Below are 27,049 nucleotides of genomic sequence, written 5' to 3'. Positions count from 1 at the left end.
TAAGTGACCCAAACTAAACTAGGCTCCAATTTATGAGTGGTTGGGTGCTCACCTGGAGATGAATGACTTTTTTTTTTTTCTTATGGAGGTTTGTGATGGGAGTGGAAAGCATGAAGGAGTTCAAGCTGCTGGAATTCTAGTTAGATTTAGAGGGCATTCTGGGTGCCACCTTCTCCCTGGAGTGATGCCAAGAGATGGCTTTTGACATATCAAAGGGCATGAAATCCCACCATTAAAGAATCTTTCTTAAGATTCTTATTGTACTCTCTCTATTTTTCTTTTTTATTTAAAGACAGGGTCTCACTCTGTCACCTAGGCTGCAGTGCAGTGGTACAAACATAGCTCATTGCAGCCTTGAACTCCTGGGCTCAAGGGATCCTCCTCCCTCAGTCTCCTGGGTAGCTGGGACCATAGGTGTATGCCACTATGCCCAGAGAATTTTAAATTTTTTTTTTTTGAGACAGAGTTTCACTCTCGTTGCCCAGGCTTGAGTGCAACGGCGCGATCTCGGCTCACCACAGCCTCCGCCTCCCAGGTTCAAGCGATTCTCCTACCTCAGCCTCCCGAGTAGCTGGGGTTACAGGCATGCACCACCACGTCCAGCTAATTTTGTATTTTTAGTAGAGATGGGGTTTCTCCACGTTGGTCAGGCTGGTCTCGAACTCCTAACCTCAGGCCTAATTTTTAAAATTTTTAAAATGTAGAGATCGGATCTCATCATGTTGCCCAGGCTGGTCTCCACCTCCCGGGCTGAAACATTCCTCTCAGCTCAGCCTCCAAAAGTGTTAGGATTATAGGCATGAGCCACCATGCCCGGCCCTCTTTCTCTTTTTAAAACGTAAATACTAGGGCATGGCATGGTAGCTCACACCTGTAATTCCAGGACTTTGGGAGGCCCCATCACTACAACTCTCTATAAAAACAAACAATTAGCTGGGCAAGGTGGCAGTGCTTGTAGTCCTAGTTACTTGGGAGGCTGAGGTGAGAGGATCACTTGAGCCCAGGAGTTTGAGATTACAGTGAGCTATGATTGTGCCACTGCACCCTAGCCTAGGTGACAGAGTGACACCCTGTTAAAAACAAAACAAAACAAAAAACAGTAAATACTTCTGAAAGGGTTAAACACTTATAGATTCACACATTTACAAGTTCCTGTGGGAGCCAATGAAGGCCATCGGCCTTCCAGAGCCAGCAAAGGCCATGCAGGCACAGAGAACATTTGTAGAGTGGCTCACATATTTGCTAAGAGAGCTCTTTTGATTCCCACAGCAACCCCACGAGACTGCTAGGATGAGCACTATCATCTCCTTCTTTTATAGAAAAGGAGTCCGGGCGCGGTAGCTCATGCCTGTAATCCCAGCACTTTGGGAGGCCGAGACAGGCAGATCACCTGAGGTCAGAGTTTGAGATCGGCCTGATCAACATGGAGAAACCCCGTCTCTACTAAAAATACAAAAATTAGCCAGGCATGGTGGTGCATGCCTGTAATCCCAGCTACTCAGGAGGCTGAGGCAGGAGAATCTCTTGAACCTGGGAGGCGGAGGTTGCGGTGAGCCGAGATCACACCATTGCACTCCAGCCTGGGCAACGAGAGTGAAACTCTGCCTCAAAATAAATAAATAAATAAAAATAAGTACACAAAATAGAAAAGGAAACCTAGGCTTGAAGAAATGACTTGAGCAAGCTCTTGAGATACTGTATTCTTTTGTTTTTTTTGGAAACGGAGTCTCTCTCTCTCTGCCACCCAGGCTGGAGTGCAGTGGCACCATCTCAGCTCACTGCAACCTTCGCCTCTGGGGCTCAAGCAATTCTCCTGCCTCAGCCTCCCAAGTAGCTGGGATTAGAGGCGTGCACCACCACACCTGGTTGATTTTTTTGTATTTTTAGTAGAGATGGGGTTTCACCATGTAACCCTGATGGTCTCGAACTCCTGAGCTCAGGCGATCCACCCACACTGGCCTCCCAAAGTGCTGGGATTACAGGCATGAGCCACCACGCCCGGCCGACATCATCTTCTTTAACACAATCACCTTCTCTGTCCAGACCTATGCAAAGTGCTGAAGACCAGAGTTGACCAGGACAGTTGTCCATGCAATAATTCTTTTTTTTTTTTTTTGAGACAGGGTCTCGTTCTGTCACCCATGCTAGAGTACAAGGTGCAGTCATGGCTTACTGTAGCCTCAACCTCCTGGGCTCAAGGGATCCTCCCATCTCAGCCTCTAGAGTAGCTGGGACTGCAGGTGCATGCCACCATGCCTGGCTAATTTTTTTTTAAATTATTTTTTGTGGAGTCAGGGTTTTATTATGTTGCCCAAGCAGGTCTCAAAACTCCTGGGCTCAAGCGATCCTTCTGCCTCAGCCTCCTAAAGTGCTGGGATTGCAGGTGTGAGCAACCACACTCCGGCCTCATGCTATAATTTTTTTTTTTTTTTAGACAGAGTCTCACTCTAGCCAAGGCTGGAGTGTGCAGTGGCATGATCTTGGCTCACTGAAACCTCTGCCTTCTGCATTCCAGTGATTCTCCTGCCTTAGTCTCCTGAGTAGCTGGGACTACAGGCGCCTGCCACCACGCCTGGCTAATTTTTTTGTATTTTTAGTAGAGATGGGGTTTCACCATGTTGGTCAGGCTGGTCTCGAAGGTCAGGATCACTGACCTCAGGTGATCCACCCACCTCGGCCTCCCAGAGTGCTGGGATTCTAGGCGTGAGCCACTGTGCCCCATCCTGAGGTCACACAACAGAGGACATGCCCACGGCATGACTCACAGTACTTCTGTCTGCAAGAGGTCAAAGTATATGTTATTAATAAAACCTACATGGCTGTCGTATCCATGGGGAAGGTGACAGGGAAGGAAAACAGATTGCTCTGAGCTGTGTCCAGGAACTGCCGCCAGGTGACTGCCTTGCATGGCTAGGTAAGTGGAATTAAGCTAGAAGAGTTTCTCAGGCCCAAACTGTCACCCCTGAGACTACATTCATGGGGTTCCTATACTTCCCCTCCCACATTCCATTCTACTCTCCTTGAAGAACCTCTTTTAAAACGCAAATGTGTTGTTCACCCTGCTGCTGGCATGCCCTGCCCTTCCTTTCTCTGATTTATTTATTTATTGAGACAGGGTCTCTCTTTATTGCCCAGATTGGAGTGCCGTGGCACAATCTCGGTTCACTGTGACCTCTGCCTCCCAGGTTCAAGCAATTCTCCTGCTTCAGTCTCCCCAGTAGTTGTGAGTATAGGCGTGTGCCACCATGCCCAGATAATTTTTTGTGCTTTTATTTTTATTTTTGAGACAGAGTTTCACTTTATCTCCCAAGCTAGAGTGCAGTGGCATAATCTTGGCTCACTACAACCTCTGCCTCCCAAGTTCAAGCAATTCTTGTGCCTCAGCTTCCTGAGTAGCTGCTACTACAGGCCCACGCCACCACTCCTGGTTGGTTTTTTTTTTTTTTTTTTTGGATATGGAGTCTTGCTTGTCTCCCAGGCTAGAGTGCAGTAGTGTGATCTCGGCTCACAGCAACCTCCACCTCCTGGATTCAAGCAATTCTCCTGCCTCAGCCTCCTGCGTAGCTGGGACTGCAGGCATGCATCACCCAGCCTGGCTAATTTTTGTATTTTTAGTAGAGATGAGGTTTCACCATGTTGCCCGGGCTGGTCGTGAACTTCTGGGCTCAGGCAATCCGCCTGCCTTGGCCTCCCAAAGTGCTAGGATTACAGGTAAAAGCCACCATGCCTGGCCAATTTTTTGTATTTTTAGTAGAGACAGGGTTTCACCATGTTGGCCATGGTGACCAGTTTGAGCTGGTCTGAAACTCCTGGCCTCAGGAGATCTGCCCTCACCCCCAGCCTTCCAAAGTGCTGAGATTACAGGCATGAGCCACTGCGCGTGGCCCTCTGATTTATTTTTTCAGATCCAGTACAAATGTTACCTCCTCTGCACTCCCTTTTCCAGACTCTCCTAATGCTTTGCCTCTGCCACTGACGGACATCATTTGTTTGTCTGTTTTTTATATTTTTATTTTCTTTTTTCTTTTCTTTTTCTTTTTTTTTTTTGAGATGGAGTCTCACTCTGTTGCCCAGGCTGGAGTGCAGTGGCGCAATCTCTGCTCACTGCAAGCTCCGCCTCCCAGGTTCATGCCATTCTCCTGCCTCAGCCTCCCGAGTAGCTGGGACTACAGGCACCCGTCACCACGCCCGGCTAATTTTTTGTATTTTTAGTAGAGACGGGGTTTCATCATGTTAGCAAGGATGGTCTTGATCTCCTGACCTCGTGACCCGTCCGCGTCGGCCTCCCAAAGTGCTGGGATTACAGGTGTGAGCCACCATGCCCATCCTTATTTTCTATTTTCATTTTAAGTAGAGACAGGGTCTCACTGTATTGCCCAGGCTGGTCTTGAACTCCTGGTCTCAAATGATCCTCCTGCCTTGGCCTTGAAGTACATCATTTGTAAATGTGGTAGTTGGTTCCATTAAAACGAGGTGCATGCCTTGTTTTGGTTGGCAGCCCAGGGCCTAGTGCTGAACCTGGCTCAAGGGGGTGAGGTGCTCAGTACTACCCAATACCACACTACAATGAATGAACAAATGTCTAAATGAAACATCCACATTGTTTTCAGTAAGTCCTCTTCCCAGCCCTGCCCTAGAGAGCCTGTCTGTTGGTGCCCTAGTGCACAGCTCTGTTGTGTGAATATTGTCCACTCATGCTTGCATACAAAGGCGTGCCCTGGCTGTGGGTGGTGGGTGGCTCCCCTTTCTGGGCTACGTGAGCTCAGGGTGTGGAAGTGTGTGGAAGTGCAGGGATAAGGGTGGGAGCTTCGGGAACTGGGAAGCCCCAGGGCTAGGCCATGAATGGGTGTCAGACCCGAAGAGCAGGTTGGGGTGCAAGCTGTCCTTCAGCCCCCATTCTTCCTCCTTTCTTAACCAAGGTTACCAGAGGCCACACACTTATAGGTCTGGGGTCTGAAGAGGACCAGATACCTAAGGGAGAACCCAAGGAAGCCTTAGGCTCAGGTCTCTGCCTGAAGGTAGGCTGGGGAAGTAGAGAGGGACAGAGGGAAGAATCCCGCGGACACCTGCGCCTCAGGGAGGCCCAGGGGTAAGGTAGGAAGACTCAGGCCCGGGATTTTGTTCTGGCTCATCCACTTCCTAACTGAATCAACCTGCACAAGTCATTTCACCCTTCTGAGCATCAGTTTCTTCATCTGTAAAATGGGCCTAACAAGCAGCCCAGCCTGGGAGGTGGTTAGTGAGGTCACTGGGTGTCACTGGCGCTTGGGAACCTGCAGAGGGCAGTACTAGCGTCAATGCCCGCGGGGATGGAGACAGGGAGGGGCAGGGGCGGGGGCGGGGGCGGGGGCGATGGCGGGATGGGTGGCCCCGGAGTGCCAGCCCTGCGCCTGCTCCGGAGCACTGGGCCCCTCTCGCTGACCCCCTCAGACCCCGCAGATCCAAGTGCCTGGGTTCGTCCTCTTTCACTCCCGCTGCCAGGGGCAGGTGCCAGGGCCGCGCAGGCGGGCGGAGGCGGGCAGGAAGCGCCTCGCGGAGGAGCCGGGGACTCTGGGAGTCAGCGGGAGACGCCGGTGTCCGCTCAGCCGACCCCTCCGGGCCGCGGCCGACGTCTCCCGGAACTGTGCAGCCGCGGGTAAAGGCCTGGCGGGCTTGATCGCCACTGCGCCCCTGGCTGGGAGGCCGTGATGAGCGTGGGGCAGGGCGGGCCGGGGGAGGAGGCTGTGCAAGGGCGGCGGGGAGATCCCGGCCGGGAACGAGAGCTGGGCGCTGAATGGCGGGCGTTCTGGCAAGTCTCCCCCTGGTTCCCCGAGGCAACCTGAAAGTAGGAGAGCTGTTTGGGACCCAGTTTGGTGGAGGAGCTCTGGACCTGTGGGAACACCGCCCCTGTACGTTTCCTGCAGTGCCCCCTCCTTTTCTCACTGCCCTGGAGATCTGGGTGATCACCGGAGAACTGCCCTTGGCCCTGCGAGTCCCGTCTTGACTCAGTGGCCCTAGATCCGAGGTTAACCCGGAACCTAGGCTTTGTCAGGCTTCCGGAGCCCTCTCTTAACCCTTCCCCAGCCTCTGTGACGGGCCAGCAGCCAGCCAGCTCCTCCGCTGGTGGCCTAATGCAGCCAGTTCTCCCTAAGCGTGCCCTGCCCAAGAAGCCCGGATCTCAGTGGAGGAGACCAGGTGCTAAATAGGGACACATTCCATTTAAGTGAGTTCAGAGGCCTCAGAAAAGACTTTCCAGGGACGGAGACTTTTGAGTAGGATCTTAAAAGATTGATTGGGGCCCGAGTGGTGGCTGGAGCCTGCAGTCCCTGCACTTTGGGAGGCCAAGGCGGGCGGATCACTTTAGCCCCGGAGTTCGAGACCACCCTGGGCAACAATGGTGAAAACCCGGTCTCTACAAAAACAAAAAACAAAAATTAGCCAGGTGTGGTGGCACACCACTGTAGTCCTAGCTACTCAGGAGGCTGAAGCAGGAGGATTGCTTGAGCCCAGGAGGTAGAGGTTGCTGTGAGCTGAGATCGCACCACTCCACTCCAGCCTGGGCAACAGAGCAAGAGACCCTGTCTCAGGAAAAAAAAAAAAAAAAAGATTGGTTGGGACTCTAACAGAGGAGAAAGTTCATTCCAAACTGAGAAGAGTGTATGAACAAACTTAGGACAGCAAGAGCAAGAATCCGGTGAGCCTGGGGAATAAGGTACGGGCTGGGACAAACTCAGAAAAATAGCTTGTGAGAGCCCGGCGTTTGGACTCGTAACCTCGTAACCTCGGACTTTTGGGAGGTGCTTGGTTCCTGGGGTGAGGGATTAGAATGGGATGAGACTGAAGGCAGAAAGTCTGGTGAGGAGATCGTGTCCAATAAATGTTGGTCAGGGCAGCAACTGGCTGGCAAAGCAGTGGGGAGGAATTGCTGGTACTCTTCACACTGCCTGAAGGAGCAGGGGAAGAAAGATTTGAAGACAGAGGTCAGGTTTCTAGTGTAAGGCGTGGGTGGGAAGATTTGCAGCAAGGTAAATGACAAGAGGAGGGGAATGATGAGTTCAGTTTTACATGGGAGAAGTTTAAAGCAGTGGCAGGTTGTCCATCTGGAGATGTCAAGTGAGAAGTTCATTCATTTATTTGTTATTTATGTCAGCTTCAAAAGCTGCTTACATAACAGTCACAGAGAACATAAAATGATAACGCCATTAAAACTCAGCTAAAAGGACCTGATATCTGGGGAAGAAAGGCAGAGTGGGATGGATAATTATTACTGGAAAATCTAGGCACAGGAAAGCCACTGAAAATGAACACAGGACTCCTATCTGAGCTTGCTGGCAACCAAGAAGGAAAAAGGACATCTAAATAAAGCAGTTTCCCAGGGTGGAACTCAGGGAAAGGTGTTCGTGAAGCTTCAGGGGAGAGACAAGACGTGGTAGGAAGGCTGGGTGTGATGGCTCATGCTCGTAATCCCAGCACTTTGCAAAGCCAAGGCAGGTGGATTACCTGCCTTGGTCAGAAGTTCGAGACCAGCTTGACCAACATGGTAAACCCCATCTCTACTAAAACTACAAAAATTACCCCATTATGGTGGTGGGCACCTGTAATCCCAGCTACTTGGGAGGCTGAGGCAGTAGAATGGGATCCCTCAAGTTGGAGAGTTTGGGAGAGGGATGAGAGCTGAAAGCCAGGCCAGGGCTTCAGCAGGGCCAACATTTGAGGAAGGGCTGATCCTCTCTTGGGAGGAAGGTCCCTCCTTGGCTGGAATGAGGTTAGGGGTGCAGGGGAGGAGTGGTGGCAGTGATCCATTCATACCATTCTTCTTGCAGGATAGAAGTCAGTCCTAGGCCCCCCAGGCTCTGGCCTTCTCTCCCAGAATGAGGTGGGGCCACCATTTGCCCAGGGCCTCTTGGGGCTCTGGTTTTGGAAGAGCACTCCAGCCACCAGGTGAGTAGGAAGCAGGGGTTTCTGTTTTTATCTCTTTCTTGCTTTCCAGGGTCCACATGATGCCTCCAAGACAGCAGGGATCCAGATACCAGGTGCACTAGTCTCAGCTCTGTGATTCTCTAGCTGTTGACCTTCAGCATGTCACCTCACCTTCCTCAGCTGCCTTTTTCCCATCCTCAAATAAGGGAGTTGGACTTGGCCAGGTGCAGTGGCTCATTCCTGTAATTCTAGTACTTTGGGAGGCCAAGGCGGTCGGATCACGAGGTCAGGAGTTCAAGACCAGCCTGGCAACATGGTGAAACCCTGTCTCTATTAAAACTACAAAAAAAAATTAGCCGGGCATGGTGGTGCACACCTGTAATCCCAGCTAGTTGGGAGGCTGAGGCAGGAGAATCATTTGAACCTGGGAGGCAGAAGTTGCAGTGAGCCGAGATTGCAGCATTGCACTCCAGCCTGGACAACAGAGTAAGACTCTGTCTCAAAAAAAAAAAAAAAGGAGTTGGACTAGATCATCTTCAAGAGTCTCTTGTAGCTGCATAAGTCTAGGAACTTGTCTGACTTGACTTTACATACAACAGAGATTTACTGAGTGCCTGCTGTACTGCAGACCTGGTGTTAAGTTCTAAGTAAGAAATTGTGAACAAAAACAGATGTAAGGGGGGCAAAAAGATTTTAAAACACTCAAATGTGATCCCTCTCGTGGAGGAGAGAGGAATGAATGTTAATCAAATAATCACACAATGAAATATAAAGTTGCAAAATAACTGCTGCAAAAGGGCAGTACATGCTGCTATGAGAGCAAATACTGGGGAGTTTGATGTAGACATGGGTTCTGTGTATGGGATGGGATCTGCAGATGCTATTTCTTCCTTCTCTCTGTAGATGAACGTATCCCCTTCCTGATCCACTGGAGTTGGCCCCTTCAAGGGGAGCGTCCCCTTGGGCCCCCTAGGTAAGACCTGGGTGTCATACCTTAGGACTAATCTGGGCACAACAGAGCAGACTGGGAAGGGTCAAGACTTGGGGCTAGCTTGATCTCTTGGGGACCTTAGGGAGGGGCTTGGTCCTCTGGGGGAGGGAGGATACAGTGGCAGCTCCAAGGCCTGAGAGGAAGTTGGCTTAGATCATCTGTGGTAGAAGGCATAGTAGTCAGTGGAGGGAGGACCCTGTGGGAAGTGGGTGGAGCCTGGCATGACCAGCCTGAGTTCCAGGCAGGCAGTCAGCAGTGGGGGCTGGAGGGCTAGGGTTAAGGCCTCAGCACCTGGGAAGGGTGTGAGAGTCAGACAAGCCTTTAAACTTGGGGGTCCAGTGTGGGGCCTGCATCTCAGGAAACCGGAAATCTAGCAGTGCAGACGGGCTTGGATCCAGAGCTTGCGAAGGGGCTGACCCAAGATCCAAGTCCCAGCTCATCCCCTCTCCTTGTTCCCAGGGCCTTTATACGCCACCATGGAAACTTGGCAGACAGTGCTTCCTGGTCCGGGAGGCATGGACGGCTGTTCCCCAGCGCCTCTGCAACTGGTAAAGGGACTGGCTGGGACCCTGGTAAGGGGGTGTGGTGGGGAGATGGGGCTGGAAGGAGAAGCAGGGTGAGGAAGGCATAGAGGATCCACTGGCATCTTCCATCGGTGGTCCCTCCTCCTCTCTCTGCCTCCCTCCCATCCGTCTATGTATCCCTTCCTGCAATACTCTTGCAATGCACACTTATATGTACAAAGCACTAGGAGAGCCACACCATCCTATCCTCAACCAAGTTGGGTCAAGCGGGTTAAGACGGCACATAGGTCACTGTGAAACCAGTTGGTCCAGGCTCAGCATTACATGTCCAGTGACTCCCCACTTTCTGACATAGGGATTCCAGACTTTCTGGACAGTCTATATTTTCTCGGGGAGTCTTGTGTGCCCACCATTGTGGGCCCCAGCATCTATGCCTTGATGTCCCAGCCTGATCTCACCACCACCCTGATTGGCCCTAAGCTACATCTCCAGGCCCCTTTCTCTGACCGATTTCCCTTGTCTTCCCACTCAGAAGCCATACAGCGGTACCGCTGGAACCTGGCTGAGTGGTTCAGCAGGCTGCCCAGGGAGGAGCGCCAGTTTGGCCCGACTTTTGCCCTAGACACGGTCCACGTTGATCCTGTGATCCGCGAGAGCACCCCCGATGAGCTACTTCGCCCACCCGTGGAGCTGGCCCTGGAGCATCAGCCACCCCAGGCTGGGCTCCCCCCACTGGCCCTGTCTCAGCTCTTTAACCCGGATGCCTCTGGGCGCCGGGTACAGACAGTGGTGCTGTATGGGACAGTGGGCACAGGCAAGAGCACGCTGGTGCGCAAGATGGTTCTGGACTGGTGTTACGGGCGGCTGCCGGCCTTCGAGCTGCTCATCCCCTTCTCCTGCGAGGACCTGTCATCCCTGGGCCCTGCCCCAGTCTCCTTGTGCCAACTTGTGGCCCAGCGCTACACGCCCCTGAAGAAGGTTCTGCCCCTGATGGCTGCCGCTGGGTCCCACCTCCTCTTTGTGCTCCATGGCTTAGAGCGTCTCAACCTCGACTTCCGACTGGCAGGCACGGGACTTTGCAGTGACCCGGAGCAACCAGAGGAACCAGCTGCTATCATCGTCAACTTGCTGCGCAAATACATGCTGCCTGAGGTGGGTGGCCCTACACCCCAGGCTATCACTGCTGCCCCTTGACTTGCCCCGTAGGTCCTGGGTTACTTTAACTCCTGGGCCCTTCACTTCCCAGCAGTGCGACCCAGAACAAGTCAGTAACTTCCTCAGGCTTCTGTTCCTTTCTTCTTGAGTTGCTCTGATCAAATGGGATACTGCACATAACATTAGCACAGCGGCCTGGATCACAGCAGGAGTTCAGTAATTGCTAGTTATAACTGTTATCCTCATCAATGTCTTCCTCCTTGGACACTCAGTCTTCAGGGGTCCCTTGGGAATAGAGGCAGTCAACAGGACACTAAGGTCTTTCTTAACTTTCAACCATGATCTTCCCAGGCCAGCATTCTAGTGACCACTCGGTCCTCTGCCATTGGCCGTATCCCCAGCAAGTACGTGGGCCGCTATGGTGAGATCTGTGGTTTCTCTGATACCAACCTGCAGAAGCTCTACTTCCAGCTCCGCCTCAACCAGCCGGACTGCGGGTGCGGTTCAGGTGTCTCCGCCGCACCAGCTCAGCGTGACAACCTGGTGCAGATGCTCTCCCGGAACCTGGAGGGGCACCACCAGATCGCCGCTGCCTGTTTCCTGCCGTCCTATTGCTGGCTCGTCTGTGCCACCTTGCACTTCCTGCATGCCCCCACGCCTGCTGGGCAGACCCTTACAAGTATCTACACCAGCTTCCTGCGCCTCAACTTCAGCGGGGAAACCCTGGACAGCACTGACGCCTCCAATTTGTCCCTGATGGCCTATGCAGCCCGAACCATGGGCAAGTTGGCCTATGAGGGGGTGTCCTCCCGCAAGACCTACTTCTCTGAAGAGGATGTCTGTGGCTGCCTGGAGGCTGGCATCAAGACGGAGGAGGAGTTTCAGCTGCTGTACATCTTCCGCCGGGATGCCCTGAGGTTTTTCCTGGCCCCATGTGTGGAGCCGGGGCGCGCGGGAACCTTCGTGTTCACCGTGCCTGCCATGCAGGAATACCTGGCCGCCCTCTACATTGTGCTGGGTTTGCGCAAGACAACCCTGCAAAAGGTGGGCAAGGAAGTGGCTGAGCTCGTGGGCCGTGTGGGGGAGGACGTCAGCCTGGTACTGGGCATCATGGCCAAGCTGCTGCCTCTGCGGGCTCTGCCTCTGCTCTTCAACCTGATCAAGGTAACATCCCTGAGAGCCCCACCTGCTTCCTCCCTCCCCAGCACCCCAAGCTGCCCATGCCCCCACATGGCTCCCTGTTCACCCCTTGCTCCTCTCCCAGCAGGAAACTGCTGCTTCCTGCACAGGTATGAATCTTCTTCCGGGATCTGGTTTCAGCTCTGGGCATTTTGGCTTTTGGTGGGATTGCTTAGAGAGAAGCCACAAGGCTGAGGAAGGCTTAGTGGCTGGGGAGGGGAATCTGGGGACATGGGGACTTTAATAACAATCCTACATGGATTCCTAAAAATGGTTTATTTTTTGTGTCTTTCGTCCTAGGAGGCAGGCCTGTCCTCTGCTTTGCAGGTCCAGAAACTCGATTGTGTCTGTTCCTCCAGAGGTGATTAGGCTCTGAGAGTGATGACTCATCCTAACTAAATCACCAGGGACAGGTTTATAAAGCAGATGCCATTTTATTCATTTATACTAGGAAGATGAATGGCATTGGTAATTGGCTTAGGGGAGTCATCCTGAGGGCAGGTCCACTCCAGAAACCAAATTACAGACTTGAGGACTGTGCTGTGAGTGGCGCAGCTGAGCGAAGTCTTTGAGGGCTGGAAGGAGCCACTGTGTGTGTGATGTGTGCCAGGCGCTTTACCAGTGTCCATCCTTTTGTTTTTCACATCACTCCTGGAAAGGACATACTTTTTTTTTTTTTTTTTTTTGAGAAGGAGTTTCACTCTTGTTGCCCAGGCTGGAGTGCAACGGCGCGATGTCAGCTCACTGCAACCTCCGCCTCCCAGGTTCAAGCGATTCTCCTGTCTCAGCCTCCTGAGTAGCTGGGATTACAGATATGTGCCACCACACCCGCCTAACTTTTTTATTTTTAGTAGAGACAGGGTTTCATCATGTTGGTCGGGCTGGTCTTGAACTCCTGACCTCAGGTGATCTACCTGCCTCGGCCTTCCAAAGTGCTGGGATTACAGGTGTGAGCCACCGTGCCCGGCCTGGAAATACTATTATGATCCCTTTTACAGAGGGATAAACTGAGGCTCGAGAGGTAAAGTAACTTGTCCAAGATCACTCAAATAGTAAGTTTAAAAAGCTGGGATAGAAGCTCAGGGCTTTGTGATTCTGAATCCTGTGCTTTTTTTGCCAAACTATACTGGTGCATTATGGATATTTCTGTCAAGCTGTGGGACCTTGCTAGATAACCTTTGTTTTCTCTAGGTTGTTTCAGCAACCGATTTTGAGGAGGCAGAGTGCTGATTAGTGCTGGCAGAATTTCAACACTTTTAAAAAAAAATTTAAATGTATTTTTATTTTTTGAGACAGAGTCTTACTCTGTTGCCCAGGCTAGAGTGCAGTGGTGCAATCATAGCTCACTGCAGCTTCAACCTCCTGGGCTCAAGCAATCCTCCCACCTCAACTTCACTGAGTAGCTGGCACCTCAGGCATGTGCCACCATCCCTGGCTAATTTTTAAAAATTTTAATTTTGTAGCCGGGTGCAGTGGCTCACGCCTATAATCCTAGCACTTTGGGAGGTGAGGCAGGTGGATCACCTGAGATCAGGAGTTTGAGACCAACCTGGTCAACATGGTTAGCCAAGTGTGGTGTCGGGTGCCTGTAATCCCAGCCACCTGGGAGGCTGAGGCGGAAGAATTGCTTGAACCTGGGAGGCGGAGGTTGCAGTGAGCCAAGATTGTGCCACTGCACTCCAGCCTGAGTGACAGAGCGAGGCTCCCTCTCAAAAATAAAAAAAAATAATAAAATTAAATTAAATTAAAAAATAAAAATTGTTTAATTTTGTAGAGATGGGGTCTCATTAGTGATCTTCTCACTTTGGCCTCCCAAAGTGCTGGGCTACAGGTGTGAACCAGTGTTCCCAGCCACCTTTTTCTTTTTATAGGCACCAAAGCATAAGGACTAAGCACAGGAATTTGGTAACTCAGCTATTTGAGTTCAAATCCAGGCTCTGCTACTTAATTAGCTGTGAGATCTTGGACAGGTTACTTAACTCTGTGCCTCAGATTCCTCATCTGTGAAATGGAGATAATACTAGAACTTATATCACTGGCCTAACATGAAGATTAAAGGAACTCATCCTCAGGGTCTGGCACATGGTAAGTGCTATTTAATTGCTTTTTTTTTTTTTTGCTTTTGTTTTTTTGAGATGGAGTCTCACTCTGTCACCCAGGCTGGAGTGCAGTGGCACCATCTCTGCTCACTGCAACCTCTGCCTCCTTGGTTTAAGTGATTCTTCCAGCTCAGCCTCCCGAGTAGCTGGGACTACAGGCACCTGCCACCATGCCTGGCTAATTTTTGTATTTTTAGTAGAGACAGGGTTTCACCATGTTGGCCAGACTGGTCTTGAACTCCTGACCTCAGGTGATCCACCCACCTCAGCCTCCCAAAGTGCGGGATTACAGGAGTGAGCCACCACGCCCGGCCTAGGCTGTTTGTTTGTCACACATAGAAACAAACTTAGTTTGAGACCAGCCTGGACAACATGGCGAAACCCCATTTCTACTAAAAATACAGAAATTAGCTGGGTGTGGTGGCACGTGTCTGTAATCCCAGCTACTTGGGAGGCTGAGGCAGGAGAATCTCTTGAGCCCAGGAAGTGGAGGTTGCAGTGAGCCAAGATCGCGCCACTGTACTCCAGCCTAGGTAACACAGCGATACTCTGTCTCAAAAAAAAAAAAAGAAAGAAAAGAAACAGGCTCCTGCAGCCCACTCCTTCTCACACCATCACCTCTGATAGGAGGTCACAGCTGCTGCTGAGGCCACCCCCGCCTTGAGGATGTGCCTGCTGGACCTGCGTTGCAACGAGAGGCTGCAGTCTCCCGAGGGGATTCAGAAAGCCCCCAGTTATTGAAAACCCACAAGAATTGTCAGCCCCACACCCCCAAGCCCTCTTGGAGGGAGGGCTGCCCTGGCAGAGCACTGAGCCCATCTGTTTATTCACAATCCTGTGGATTCAGCTTCACAGGGTGACATATTCTATCACAGGTTAGTGTTGGAGAAGGGGTACTATCACCTCTATGAAAGGAACCTCACATGTAAACATGAAACATAGTCAGGTGCAGTGGTGCACACCTGTAGTCACAGCCCTCAGGAGGCCAAGGCAGGAGAATCACTTGAGCCCAAGAGTTAAAGACTGCAGTGAGCTAGGATCACACCACTGCACTCCAGCCTGGGTGACATAGCAAGACCCTGTCTCTCAACAAATAAAAAATCAAAAAGTGAAAAAAAACCCAGACGTTAAAGGAGGTGCCACAAAACAATGTCATGGTTTGTTGCCAGAGGAATGACCCTTCTTCTCTTTCACTACCATTGCAGGGATGGGGGAAGATATCACAAACCCCCAACATTTATTTCTTTGTCAGATATTTGAGTACCTGCTGTGTGCCAGGCAGTGTGTTAGAATCTGAGGAAACTACAGTCTTCTGCCCTTTCTGATCTAGTCGGAGCTCCTCTCCCAGAAGGAAACTGCTGCTTCCTGCACAGTTTCAGCACAAAAATACCGATGTAACCATATAAGGAAAAATTATGGCAAATGCCTGGAAAGGAGCCCCAGATGCCATGAAAGTGTGTAGTGGGGGAACTGGTTTGAGGGGTCAGGAGAGTCTCTTTGTGGAAGGGCATGTCATCTGACCCTTGTAGCATTAGCCAAGGGAAGAAGTGGGGGGGAAATGCCCCAGGAAGGGGCAGCACCCTGGAGGATTTTTTTATTTTTCTCTGAGACAGGGTCTTGCTCTGTTGCCCAGGCTGGAGTTCAGTGGTGTGATCTCAGCTCACTGCATCCCCGACCTCCAGTGCTGAAGGGACTACAGGCACATGCCACCATGCCTGGCTAATTTTTGTTTTTATTAAAAAATTTTTTTGCCGGGTGCAGTGGCTCACGCCTATAATCCCAGCACTTTGGGAGGCCAAGGTGGGTAGATCACGAGGTCAGGAGGTCGAGACCATCCTGGCTAACACGGTGAAACCCCGTCTCCACTAAAAATACAAAAACTTAGCTGGGCATGGTGGCGGGCGCCTGTAGTCCCAGCTGCTCAGGAGGCTGAGTTAGGAGAATGGCATGAACCCAGGAGGCGGAGCTTGCAGTGAGCAGAGATTGCGCCACTGCACTCCAGCCTGGGCGACAGAGCGAAACTCTGTCTCAAAAAAAAAAAAATTTTTTTTCGATAGAGATAGTGTCTGGCCACATTGGCCAGGCTGGTCTAGAACTCCCGGGCTCAAGTGATCCTCCTGCCTCGACCTCCCTAAGTGCTGGGATTACAGGCATGAGCCACTGCACCGGGCCTATGGAGGCTTTGAAGGAGGAAAGACCTTGGCACTGTTTTTTTTGTTGTTGTTGTTGAGACGGAGTCTCGCTCTGTCACCCAGGCTGGAGTGCAGTGGCGCGATCTCGGCTCACTGCAAGCTCCGCCTCCCGGGTTTACGCCATTCTCCTGCCTCAGCCTCCCGAGTAGCTGGGACTACAGGCGCCGCCACCACGCCCGGCTAGTGTTTTGTATTTTTTAAGTAGAGATGGGGTTTCACCGTGTTAGCCAGGATGGTCTTGATCTCCTGACCTCATGATCCGCCCGTCTCGGCCTCCCAAAGTGCTGGGATTACAGGCTTGAGCCACCGCGCCCGGCCTGACCTTGGCACTGTTAAGATGAAAAAAGCCAAAAAGGCAGGAGCATAGTGAGTGGGGCCAAGAGGCTTGTGATGAAGGCATTGTAGTCGGCAGGGCCCAGATCACACAAGACCTTAAAGCAGTAGGAGCTGCATCAATCGTAGCTGCTGAGACAACAATGATGTTGAAGATGGTGATGTATTTGTGACACCTAGCCTGGTCCCAAACTAAGTGTGTAATACATGCTAATTCCTTCTCACCACCTCCTGGGTTTGAAAATGTATCAGGGTGTTTGGGAAAGAGAAAGAAGTTCCTAATGTCTGCGGCACATGAGACAGGTGTTGAGATATGACCCTGGGAAAGTCAAATTAGGGCCAAATTATTAAAAGTTTTGGGCTGGGTGCAGTGGCTTATGCCTATAATCCTAGCACTTTGGGGGCCTAGGCTAGGGAGCCCAGGAGTTCAAGACCAGCTTAGGTGACACCGCAAGACCCCATCTCTAGTTTTAAAAATCATTTCATATTCCAGGCTAAATATTTGGAGTTTGCCACATAGGCAGTGGAAGGTGTCGCAGCAGGGGAGTAGCATGATCAGACAAATTATGCTAAGTTCACGGGGAGACCACAGGGCTGGAGCAGTCACAGGGGTGTACCTTAAGCTGAGCCTTGAAGGCTGAACAGGCATGTGGAAGGCCACAGTGACCCTCCCCTGCTTCTTTTTCAGGTGGTTCCACGAGTGTTTGGGCGCATGGTGGGTAAAAGCCGGGAGGCGGTGGCCCAGGCCATGGTGCTGGAGATGTTCCGAGAGGAGGACTATTACAATGATGATGTTCTGGACCAGATGGGCGCCAGTATCCTAGGCGTGGAGGGCCCCCGGCGCCACCCAGATGAGCCTCCTGAGGATGAAGTCTTCGAGCTCTTCCCCATATTCATGGGGGGGCTTCTCTCTGCCCACAACCGAGCTGTGCTAGCTCAGCTTGGCTGCCCCATCAAGAACCTGGATGCCCTGGAGAATGCCCAGGCCATCAAGAAGAAGCTGGGCAAGCTGGGCCGGCAGGTGCTACCCCCGTCGGAGCTCCTTGACCACCTCTTCTTCCACTACGAGTTCCAGAACCAGCGCTTCTCCGCCGAGGTGCTCAGCTCCCTTCGTCAGCTCAACTTGGCAGGTGTGCGTATGACACCCGTCAAGTGCACAGTGGTGTCATCTGTGCTGGGCAGCGGAAGGCATGCCCTGGATGAGGTGAATTTGGCCTCCTGCCAGCTAGACCCTGCTGGGCTGCGCACACTCATGCCTGTCTTCCTGCGTGCCCGGAAACTGGGGTAAGGACCTATCCTCATGCACAGGCATGAAGAGGGTTGGAGGTGAAGCAGTGGGAAGAGAAAGTGCCAGGGAAACCAGAGGTACTGATGAATGACCAGATGAAGAAATCTAGTTTGGGCGGAGGAGACAGGAGCAGCAGAAGGGAGGAGCCAGCCGTGGTGGCTCCTGCTTGTAATCCCACTGCTTTGAGAAGACAAGGCAGAAGCATCACTTGAGCCTAGTAGTTTGAGACCATCCTGGGCAACATAGCAAGACCCTGTCTCTACAAAAGAATTTAAAAATTAGTCAGGTGTGGTGGCATGTGGCTATCATCCCAGCTACTCAGGAGGCTGAGGTGGGAGGATTGCTTGAGCCCAGGTGTCTGAGGCTGCAGTGAGTTGTGATCATGCCATTGTGCTCCAACCTGGGTGACAGAGTGAGACCCTGTCTCTCAAAAAAGGGGAGGCAGGTATGGATTCCCAGAGGCAGGCTGATGAAAAAAGGTCATGGTAGATGGACAGACTGCTTGCTGAATTCCCTCCCTGGTCTCTCACCTCCCCTCTGGCCACCTTCTGCTCCAGCTTGCAACTCAACGGCCTGGGCCCTGAGGCCTGCAAGGACCTCCGAGACCTGCTGCTACATGACCAGTGCCAAATTACCACACTGCGGTGAGTGCCCTGGGAGTGGGGCATCCTGGTGGCCAGCTAAGGTCAAGGGTGAGTTCCCTGCCTCCTGGCATACTTGGCACAGGCCCGTCCAAGGGATAGTAAATGGAGGTGGGTCTAGGCCCTGACTGGTCCCCTCCACTTCCCCTAGGTCTACTGCAAGCAGCAGGGCAGCAGGGAAAGATGCCACCTGTAATGGGTGCTAAGAAACCTCTCACGTGGCTAAAAACAGCCTGGGGGAGGCAGGGAGAGAGGGTGGAATAATACCTAGGCCAGTTGCCTGGTAACAGTGCCACTGATCCCCTTCCAGGATTTTTCCTGCAGCTTCCTGAGGATGACCCTAATGCTGGGCACTCAGTAGACACCCCTGAAGTGTTGACTGATACGTGGGGAACCCGAGCACCTGGTTTCCGAGTTTCTGGTTGGTGTAAGGGGAGGCAAATGAGGAGAGAAAAAGGAAGAACAGGGAGAAGGATACAGGAGTCAGAGGGAAGGGAGAAGCAGGGGCTGTGGAGGGGTGAAAAAGGCAGAAGAAGGGAAACAGAAATGGTGAGGAGGAAGGGAATAGATAAGAAGGGGGTCGGGGGAAGAGGGAAGGAAAGGCCAGCTCCCCTACTCTCCCTCCTCTGCCAGGCACCACACCCCCTATTGCTCTACCCTTTCTCCTGGGCCTGCATTTCGATGTCCAGGCTCCTCTTGCCCCAAGCAGGGCCCTCTTTGGCCCACGTCCTGACACCCAGCACAGCGCTGCCCCATCAAGGCTGCCAGCACCACCAGCAACCTTGCCTCCCCCTCCTCTCAATGGGCCCTCATAACCTTGGGTTGCACGTGGCCGTAGGCTGTCCAACAACCCGCTGATGGCAGCAGGTGTTGCCCTGCTGATGGAGGGACTGGCAGGAAACACCTCAGTGACACACCTGTCCCTGCTGCACACCGGCCTTGGGGACGAAGGTCTGGAGCTGCTGGCTGCCCAGCTGGATCGCAACCGGCAGCTGCAGGAGCTGAACGTGGCTTACAATGGTGCTGGTGACACAGCGGCCCTGGCCCTGGCCAGAGCTGCCCGGGAGCACCCTTCCCTGGAACTGCTGCAGTGAGTCCTGTCCCTGGTCCCATTGCCCCCAGCCCTTCAGACTACTTCCATCTCTCGACTGTGCTCTTCCAATCCTAGGGAGTGCTTCTGGGCCTGGGCCTGTCACCTGTCCTCTATTCCTGGTTTCTGACTGATCCTTGTCAACCTAGCTCTGAGTCAACCCACCCGCTCTGTGACTGGCCCTTAAACTGCCCCAGTTTCCTACCACCATTTCTCCTAAAGGCCTACTGTCCCTGGTCCCACTGAATTCTAGTATCAGGATCGGGTGCGGTGGCTCATGTCTGTAATCCCAGCACTTTGGGAGGCCGAGGCAGGCGCATCACCTGAGGTCAGGAGTTCAAGACCAGCCTGGTCAACATGGTGAAACCCTGTCTCTACTAAACATACAAAAATTATCTGGGCATGTTGGTGTGCACCTGTAATCCCAGCTGCTTGGGAGGCTGAGGCAGGAGAATCGCTTGAACCCGGGAGGTGGAGGTTGCGGTAAGCCGAGATCATGCCACTGCACTCCAGCCTGGGTGACAGAGCGAGACTCTGTCTCAAAAAAAAAAAAAAAAAAGAATTTTAATATTAGTCCCTGCTTCCCACTGGCCAGCACCCTCCATCTCTGGCTCATTGCAGATACTTACCTGATTGCACTCTGCAGCCAGGAGATGAGATGTGAGGCCCCCTGCTTTCCATCTGTCTACCCTCGGGCCCTCCTTCTCAGAGCTCTACTGAATGGCATTGACTTTCTCTCTCCTGCCAGCCTCTACTTCAATGAGCTGAGCTCAGAGGGCCGCCAGGTCTTGCGAGACTTGGGGGGTGCTGCTGAAGGTGGTGCCCGGGTGGTGGTGTCACTGACAGAGGGGACGGCGGTGTCGGAATACTGGTCAGTGATCCTCAGTGAAGTCCAGCGGAACCTCAACAGCTGGGACCGGGCCCGGGTCCAGCGACACCTTGAGCTCCTCCTGCGGGATCTGGAAGATAGCCGGGGTGCTACCCTTAATCCTTGGCGCAAGGCCCAGCTGCTGCGAGTGGAGGGCGAGGTGAGGGGCCTCCTAGAGCAGCTGGGAGGCTCTGGAAGCTGAGACACTGGCGGCAGGCACCTAACTATGTGACCACTGGCCCTAAACCTCTTCCCTCTGTGGCCTCCTGGCTTGCACTGCTCCCCCTAGAAAGATTCCTTCAGGTCTGGGGGCAAAGGAATGGGCACAGCTGTGCCAGTTGCCCTCCTAGGGCATGTTCGATCAGGACCGAGTCTGGAATCTCCAAGTTAAAGATGGTGAATCAATGCTTCGGGCTTGGAGATGGAACATGCCTCCTCTCCATTCATCAAGAAGGACCAAAGCATGTGGCATTTGGATGGCCAGAGTGCCCTGAAGCACCACCACCAACCTTGCCTCCCCCTCCTCTCAAGGAGCCTCTGATTGTGCCACCAAGGGGCTCACATCTTATGTCTGCCATGCCAGGGGTGTTGCCATCCAGATGTGTTGGAAACTTCCCCTCATGACTTATGCTCACCTGTGGACACTGAGGGTGCCCTCACATTGGTGCTTTCTCCTCATCCTCATGCCCCCTTTGCCACAGTGGTACAATGGCTTGGTGACCCCGCGAGGCAGATGCACCTGACTTGCTGCTATTAAAAAGCTGTGTGCCTTTCACCGATTGTGACCTCTTCTTTATTGCCTGGTGCTTCCAGGACGGGCACTCTTCTTGGTCTTTCTGGTTAAACTACCAACCATGATCTATTGCACGTGGTTCTTGGGCACTAGGTTCAGAGGCAGTGGAGGCTGGAGGGGCCCATGAACAAGATACTGGCATGGGGTTTGGCCATGCTGGACTCTATTATTCCGATCTCACACTGCTAATGAAGACATACACAAGATGGGGTAAGTAATTTATAAAGGAGGCTGGGCATGGTGGCTCACGCCCATAATCCCAGCACTTTGGGAGGCTGAGGTGGGCGGATCACCTGAGGTCAGGAGTTTGAGACCAGCCTGACCAACATGGAGAAACCTTGTCTCTACTAAAAATACAAAATTAGCTGGGTGTGGTGGCACATGCCTGTAATCCCTGCTACTCGAGAGGCTAAAGCAAGAGAATCGCTTGAACCCAGGAGGTGGAGGTTGCAGTGAGCTGAGATAGCGCCACTGCACTCCAGCCTGGGAAACAAGAGTGAACCTCTGTCAAAAAAAAAAAAAAAAATTATAAAGGAAAGAGGTTTAATTGACTCACAGTTCCACATGGCTGGGGAGGCCTCACAATTGTGGCAGAAGGCACATGAGGAGCAAAGTCACATCTTACATGGCAGCAGGCAAGAGAGTGTGTGCTGGGGAACTCCCCTTTATAAAACCATCAGATCTCATGAGACTTATTCACTCTCATGAAAACAGCACAGGAAAACCTGCCCCTGTGATTCAATTACCTCCCACTGGGTACCTCCCATGACACGAGGGAGTTATGGGAGCTGCAATTCAAGATGAGATTTGGGTAGGGACACAGCCAAACCATACCATGGGCCATAGAATTCTTATCACCCTTTTCACACTTACCCCCAGGCTTGGAGTTAGTGACCAGCAATATGCCTTTCTCTGCACGGAGGGGCAACGGGGTCAGATTCAGGGTCTCCAGAAAAATCTCGGGCCCAGGATAGAGTCAGGATGAACTCACACACTTTCCCAGAGAATAAGACTAAGCGGGGCACGGTGGCTCACGCCTGTAATCCCAGCACTTTGGGAGGCTGAGGCGGGCAGATCACCTGAGGTTGGGAGTTTGAGACCAGCCTGACAAATACAGAGAAACCCCATCTCTATTAAAAATACAAAATTAGCAGGGTGTGGTGGCACATGCCTGTAATCCCAGCTACTGAGGAGGCTGAGGCAGGAGAATTGCTTGAACCTGGGAGGCAGAGGTTGTGATGAGCCAAGATTGTGCCATTGCACTCCAGCTTGGGCAACAAGAGCTAATCTCTGTCTCAAAAAAAAAAAAAAAGACTCTCACTGCCGTTAACCATTACCCCACTGCTTCCACAGCGTCTTCAAGGAGGCGGGACCTGGGAGGGGATGGGTGGGAGGGTCAGTGGCTGTGATGAACCTTGTCCCTACCCCAGCACTGGGTTGCTGATCCAGCTATGGAGAAAGCTGCAGGTAGGAGGCCAGGAGAAATCCTCTGCAGGGGACTTTGGGACAGGCAGGGGGCCGACTTGGAGGCTGAAGCTTTGGGACCAGGGCACACTTGATTTTGGGGCTTGGAGCCTTGAGGCAGGTAAACAAGTCAGGAGAAAAGTAGTGAGTTGATATGTCTGTCTTCCTGGTCCACACCCTGTACTGATATGCTCAGATTTATGTGCCAAGGACTTGGGGGGAGGGGAAGGGAGAGGACCACACAATATTCCTGTGCGTATGGCAGTGAGAAGAGAAGACCCTTTTGGAGCAGAATGGAGGGGGCATGCCCTGAGTTTGGGGGTTCCCCTGAGTCCTTTTAGTTTATGCCAATGGAAGAGGCACATCTGGGGAGAAGAATGTGACTCTCCTCCTCTCACCCACTTCTTTGCCCAGTAGATCTGCAGGACGCAGCCTCGTTAACTCTGTAAGTGCCATGAGGGTTGGGGCAAGGGGAAGAAAGAATCGGAGGCAGGGAAGCGCTTCACTGCCATTAGCACCTAAAGGAGATCCTGGGACCCAAGTCCAGCTGCCAGCTTGTACCTGCTTCCCCTGCCTCTTTGCAGGAAGTTTAAGTTTAACCCAAAGCTGGGCATTGATAATCCTGTCCTCTCACTGGCCGAAGACCACGACCCCTCTGGTAACTCCCTCACCCACTGACAACCATTCCCTTTCCCTGGAGGCACCACAACTCCACACAGCCTCCCATCTCCTTGGTAACCACTCACTCGGTCTCCCTCTGATAACAGCCTTGGTTGGGAGTAGAGATAGGAGGGGCCAGGCGTATTCTCCTGTCCCAGTCCCTCTGCCCATGAAGTGTTCACCCCACCACCCACCACCCAACCAGGCAGAAACTGCTTGTATCAGGACACAGGGTCTGCCAGGCACATGGCGAACCTGTACTTGGGCTGTGCCCTCTCCTCCCCCTTTTCTGCTGCCCACCTCACCCTCCAGATCCCTGGAGCCTGGAGCGGCCTCGCTTCTGCTTGCTGAGCAAAGAGAAGGGCAAGAGTTTTGGCTTCCACCTGCAGCAGGAGCTGGGTAGGGCTGGGCATGTGGTGTGCAGGGTGGACCCAGGCACCTCTGCCCAGCGCCAGGGTCTTCAGGAAGGAGACAGGATCCTGGCGGTGAACAATGATGTTGTGGAACACGAAGACTACGCAGTGGTAAGGCTGTGGTCTGGGAGAGCATGCTAGCACCTCAGAAAGAGAAGCGGGTTGCTCAGTCCCCTGGGCACTATGGCAGCAAGGCACAAGCCTCACTCCCCCACACCCCAGGATTTAGGAGTGCCCAAGTCAGAGGGGTTGGGGAAAGCATCTAGAAAGCTGATTCCCGCTGGGCGCAGTGGCTCATGCCTGTAATCCCAGCACTTTGGGAGGCCGAGGCGGGTGGATCACCCAAGGTCAGGAGTTCAAGGCCAGCCTGGGCAACATGGCAAGACCTTGTCTCTACTAAAAATACAGCAATTAGCTGAGCGTGGTGGTGGCGCCTGTACTCACAGCTACTCGGGAGGCTGAGGCAGGAGAATCACTTGAACCTGGGAGGCAGAGGTTGCAGTGAGCCGAGATTGTGCCATTGCACTCCAGCCTGGGCAACAAGAGCGAAACTCCATCTCAAAAAAAAAAAAAAAAAAAAAAAGAAAGAAAAGAAAAGAAAGAAAAAAAGCCTATTCCCATGGCAAAAAAATGTGGATTCCAGGGAGGTCCTGGGGGTTGGCAAGAGGGTCTAGACCAAACCCATGCCCACGTGCCCTCTGTCCAGGTGGTACGCCGCATCCGGGCCAGCGGTCCTCGGGTGTTGCTGACAGTCTTGGCACGGCATGCACATGACGTGGCCCGAGCTCAGCTGGGAGAAGATGCCCACCTCTGTCCCACCCTAGGCCCAGGGGTCCGGCCCCGGCTGTGCCACATAGTGAAAGATGAGGGTGGTTTTGGCTTCGGCGTCACCCATGGTGAGCCCAGAGGGTGCGAGGGGGTGGCAAGGATGAGGGATTTCAGTCCCTGTTCAGGGCGGGCAGGCAACAGACTGGAACTTTTTTTTTTTTTTTTTTTTTGATTTCTAGGCAATCAGGGTCCTTTCTGGTTGGTGCTAAGTACTGGAGGAGCAGCTGAGCGGGCAGGGGTGCCCCCTGGGGCCCGACTGCTGGAAGTGAATGGGGTCAGTGTGGAGAAGCTCACTCACAACCAACTCACCAGGAAGGTGTGGCTGCCTGTCTCCCACTCTCCTCCCCCAGTCTGGGCCTGGGCCCCACCTCGGGAAGACGCCTCCTCCCCTATGCACCTAACCTCCTTATCTGGTCTCCTACCTTGATCACCATCCTGCCCCTCTACAGTTTGTGCCAGGCTCCACTTAGTGCCCGGGAGGAGGGGCTGTGGGGGGAGCATGCCTCTTCTCTCCCTGCCCAGGTGTTATACTGATGCCCTGCTGGGTCCCCACAGCTTTGGCAGAGTGGACAGCAGGTGACCTTGCTGGTGGCAGGGCCAGAGGTGGAGGAACAGTGTCGCCAGCTGGGATTGCCCCTGGCTGCACCCCTGGCAGAGGGCTGGGCACTGCCCAACAAGCCCCGCTGTCTGCACCTAGAGAAAGGGCCCCAGGGTTTTGGGTTCCTGCTCCGGGAGGAAAAGGGCCCTGACGGTCGCCCTGGTGAGTGGGAGCCCTGGGGGTGGTGGGGGAAGGTGGGCCTTGGGGTGGGCACACAAGTGTATATACACCTTTCAGTGCACAGAAGAGGTGTACCTGTCTGAGCTCTGGCCCTGGGCCGCCTCTTCCTGTTCACTCCGGGGTCAGTCCCCTGGTGTGTACACAGTGGCCTAGGATAGCTGGAGAGGAGCAGTGAGGATGTGTATGCCCCAGGACAGTTCCTGTGGGAGGTGGACCCGGGACTGCCAGCCAAGAAGGCTGGGATGCAGGCTGGGGACCGGCTGGTGGCTGTGGCTGGGGAGAGCGTGGAGGGGCTGGGCCATGAGGAGACAGTGTCCAGGATCCAGGCGCAGGGCTCCTGTGTCTCCCTCATTGTCGTCGACCCTGAGGCTGACCGCTTCTTCAGCATGGTGCGTGCTGAGGGGCAGGGGCTAGGGTTGGGGCAGGAGTGGAGCAGGGCTTGGGTCCAACAGATTTGCTCTACCTGCCACCTTCCAGGTTCGCCTATCCCCACTCCTCTTCTTGGAGAACACAGAGGCTCCCGCCTCTCCCCAGGGCAGCAGCTCAGCCTCACTGGTTGAGACAGAGGTCCCTTCGCTTGAAGACACAGGCGTGCCTTCTGTCCCTCTGGGCTCCCGACAGTGCTTTCTGTACCCTGGGCCTGGTGGCGGCTATGGCTTCCGACTCAGCTGTGTGGCCAGTGGGCCTCGTCTCTTCATCTCCCAGGTGACTGATGCCCCATGCATCTTGGATCCCTTCAATCCTTTGCTGCCTGATCAGTCTTCCTCTTCTTCCCTCCCAGAGCCTTAAGCCAGCAAACTTTCCCCTGGTGTCCCCTGTTCTGCATGCCCCCACACCACCAGGTGACTCCCGGAGGCTCAGCTGCCCGGGCTGGGCTGCAAGTGGGAGATGTGATTCTGGAAGTGAACGGGTATCCTGTTGGGGGAGAGAATGACCTGGAGAGGCTTCAGCAGCTGCCTGAGGCTGAGCCACCCCTCTGCCTGAAGCTGGCAGCCAGGTCTCTGCGGGGCTTGGAAACCTGGATTCCCACTGGGGCTGCAGAGGTGAGGAAGAAGAAACGGATGGGACTGTGAGTAGTTACAGAAGGGCAGGGAGGAGTGAGAAAGAAGGGCAGAGTGGGCGAGGTACAAGGTGAAGCAGCGTGGGGTATGCAGGTTGGGACTTCAGGTTGTGGTAGGTGGGGACAGAAGGACCCGTGAAATAAGCCCCATTCCTGGGCATTGCAGGGCAGGGGTGAGAAAGAAAAAGGAACTCTTCTGGGTGCCACCTGGAATGACCTTCTACCTCCTCTCTCTGCACAGGACTGGGCTCTGGCCTCGGATCTGCTGTAGAGCACCTCTGCTTGGTACAGACATACTCAGGGGCTACTGTGTCTTCACTCTCCAGCCCGAGGTGGTGGAGGCAGGATTGCTCTCTCTAAGCCAGACTGGAGGAACTCAGGCACCACCGATCACAGGCTGGCCCAGGTGCTCTCCCGCTTCCTGCAGGCCCACCTTCTAGCAGAGGGTGTGGTTGGAGGCCTCAGGCAGGTTCCTGAAGGAGTCTGAGGCTCCAGAGGATGTCATATGGGAGTTTGGAGAGCTGTGTCCCAGGGATGAAGGTGTGGCTGTGGGTCTGGCTAGGATTGAAGCCATCTGGACCTTTTCTAGATATGACTCCAGGACACTTGAGTGTAATGCAAAAATTTGGAGACCAGCTATGCCTGCCCTCTGTGGGTGCCTTAGCATTGCCGGAGGGTGGTGCTTGGTCACCGTTGCATTTGTTATAGAAGTGGCCGTTCCCCATAAATCTGACTGCCTGTGTTTGTGTTGGTGGGGGTAAGGGGCAGTGGTGTGAAGGGACCAAAAGGGCCTC

General features: G+C 53.3%; 2 protein-coding genes across 16 annotated transcripts; both read left to right on the top strand.

Moving 5' to 3' along the window:
* The first annotated feature begins 5,186 nt into the window (after positions 1-5,186).
* On the top strand, positions 5,187-21,034 carry NLRX1 (NLR family member X1). 11 transcript variants are annotated; one of them, XM_009187473.2, is made up of 10 exons: positions 5,187-5,635; positions 7,803-7,920; positions 8,803-8,872; positions 9,350-9,438; positions 9,947-10,566; positions 10,921-11,733; positions 17,061-17,656; positions 18,218-18,304; positions 19,140-19,391; positions 20,140-21,034. In XM_009187473.2, the coding sequence occupies exons 2-10, from the start codon at positions 7,851-7,853 to the stop codon at positions 20,459-20,461; spliced, it is 2,919 nt and encodes a 972-aa protein (XP_009185737.1). In that variant the 5' UTR covers positions 5,187-5,635; positions 7,803-7,850; the 3' UTR covers positions 20,462-21,034. The 11 variants fall into 11 exon arrangements, with proteins under 11 accessions (XP_009185737.1, XP_009185733.1, XP_009185740.1 ...); XM_009187469.2 differs by having other exon boundaries at positions 9,350-9,462; XM_003910821.3 differs by having other exon boundaries at positions 5,299-5,888.
* A 111-nt stretch (positions 21,035-21,145) lies between these two features.
* PDZD3 (PDZ domain containing 3) lies at positions 21,146-26,983 on the top strand. Of its 5 annotated transcripts, none has more exons than XM_009187467.4 (11): positions 21,146-21,262; positions 22,934-22,961; positions 23,101-23,174; positions 23,489-23,700; positions 24,296-24,485; positions 24,597-24,691; positions 24,973-25,177; positions 25,388-25,584; positions 25,673-25,900; positions 26,038-26,238; positions 26,497-26,983. In XM_009187467.4, exons 1-11 carry the CDS (start codon positions 21,193-21,195, stop codon positions 26,524-26,526), a joined length of 1,530 nt encoding a protein of 509 aa, XP_009185731.1. In that variant the 5' UTR covers positions 21,146-21,192; the 3' UTR covers positions 26,527-26,983. The 5 variants fall into 5 exon arrangements, with proteins under 5 accessions (XP_009185731.1, XP_009185730.1, XP_003910873.1 ...); XM_009187466.4 differs by having other exon boundaries at positions 24,597-24,733; XM_003910824.3 differs by lacking the exon at positions 21,146-21,262 and adding an exon at positions 22,441-22,519.
* The last annotated feature ends 66 nt before the right edge of the window (positions 26,984-27,049 follow it).

Source organism: Papio anubis, chromosome 12, assembly GCF_008728515.1.
Source record: "Papio anubis isolate 15944 chromosome 12, Panubis1.0, whole genome shotgun sequence".
NCBI classification, from domain to species: Eukaryota; Metazoa; Chordata; class Mammalia; order Primates; family Cercopithecidae; genus Papio; species Papio anubis.
This window is presented reverse-complemented; position numbering and strand designations above follow the sequence as displayed.

Bases quoted from the DNA above. Each gene is read 5' to 3' on its own strand.
- PDZD3 (XM_009187466.4), top strand. From the start codon at position 21,193: ATGGGGTTTGGCCATGCTGGACTCTATTATTCCGATCTCACACTGCTA. The intron at 21,263-22,933 runs GTAAGTAATTTA...TTTGCCCAGTAG, and splicing joins GAAGACATACACAAGATGGG to ATCTGCAGGACGCAGCCTCG. The intron at 23,175-23,488 runs GTAACTCCCTCA...CTCACCCTCCAG, and splicing joins CGAAGACCACGACCCCTCTG to ATCCCTGGAGCCTGGAGCGG.
- NLRX1 (XM_009187469.2), top strand. From the start codon at position 7,851: ATGAGGTGGGGCCACCATTTGCCCAGGGCCTCTTGGGGCTCTGGTTTT. The intron at 11,734-17,060 runs GTAACATCCCTG...CTTCTTTTTCAG, and splicing joins TGCTCTTCAACCTGATCAAG to GTGGTTCCACGAGTGTTTGG. The intron at 17,657-18,217 runs GTAAGGACCTAT...CTTCTGCTCCAG, and splicing joins CTGCGTGCCCGGAAACTGGG to CTTGCAACTCAACGGCCTGG.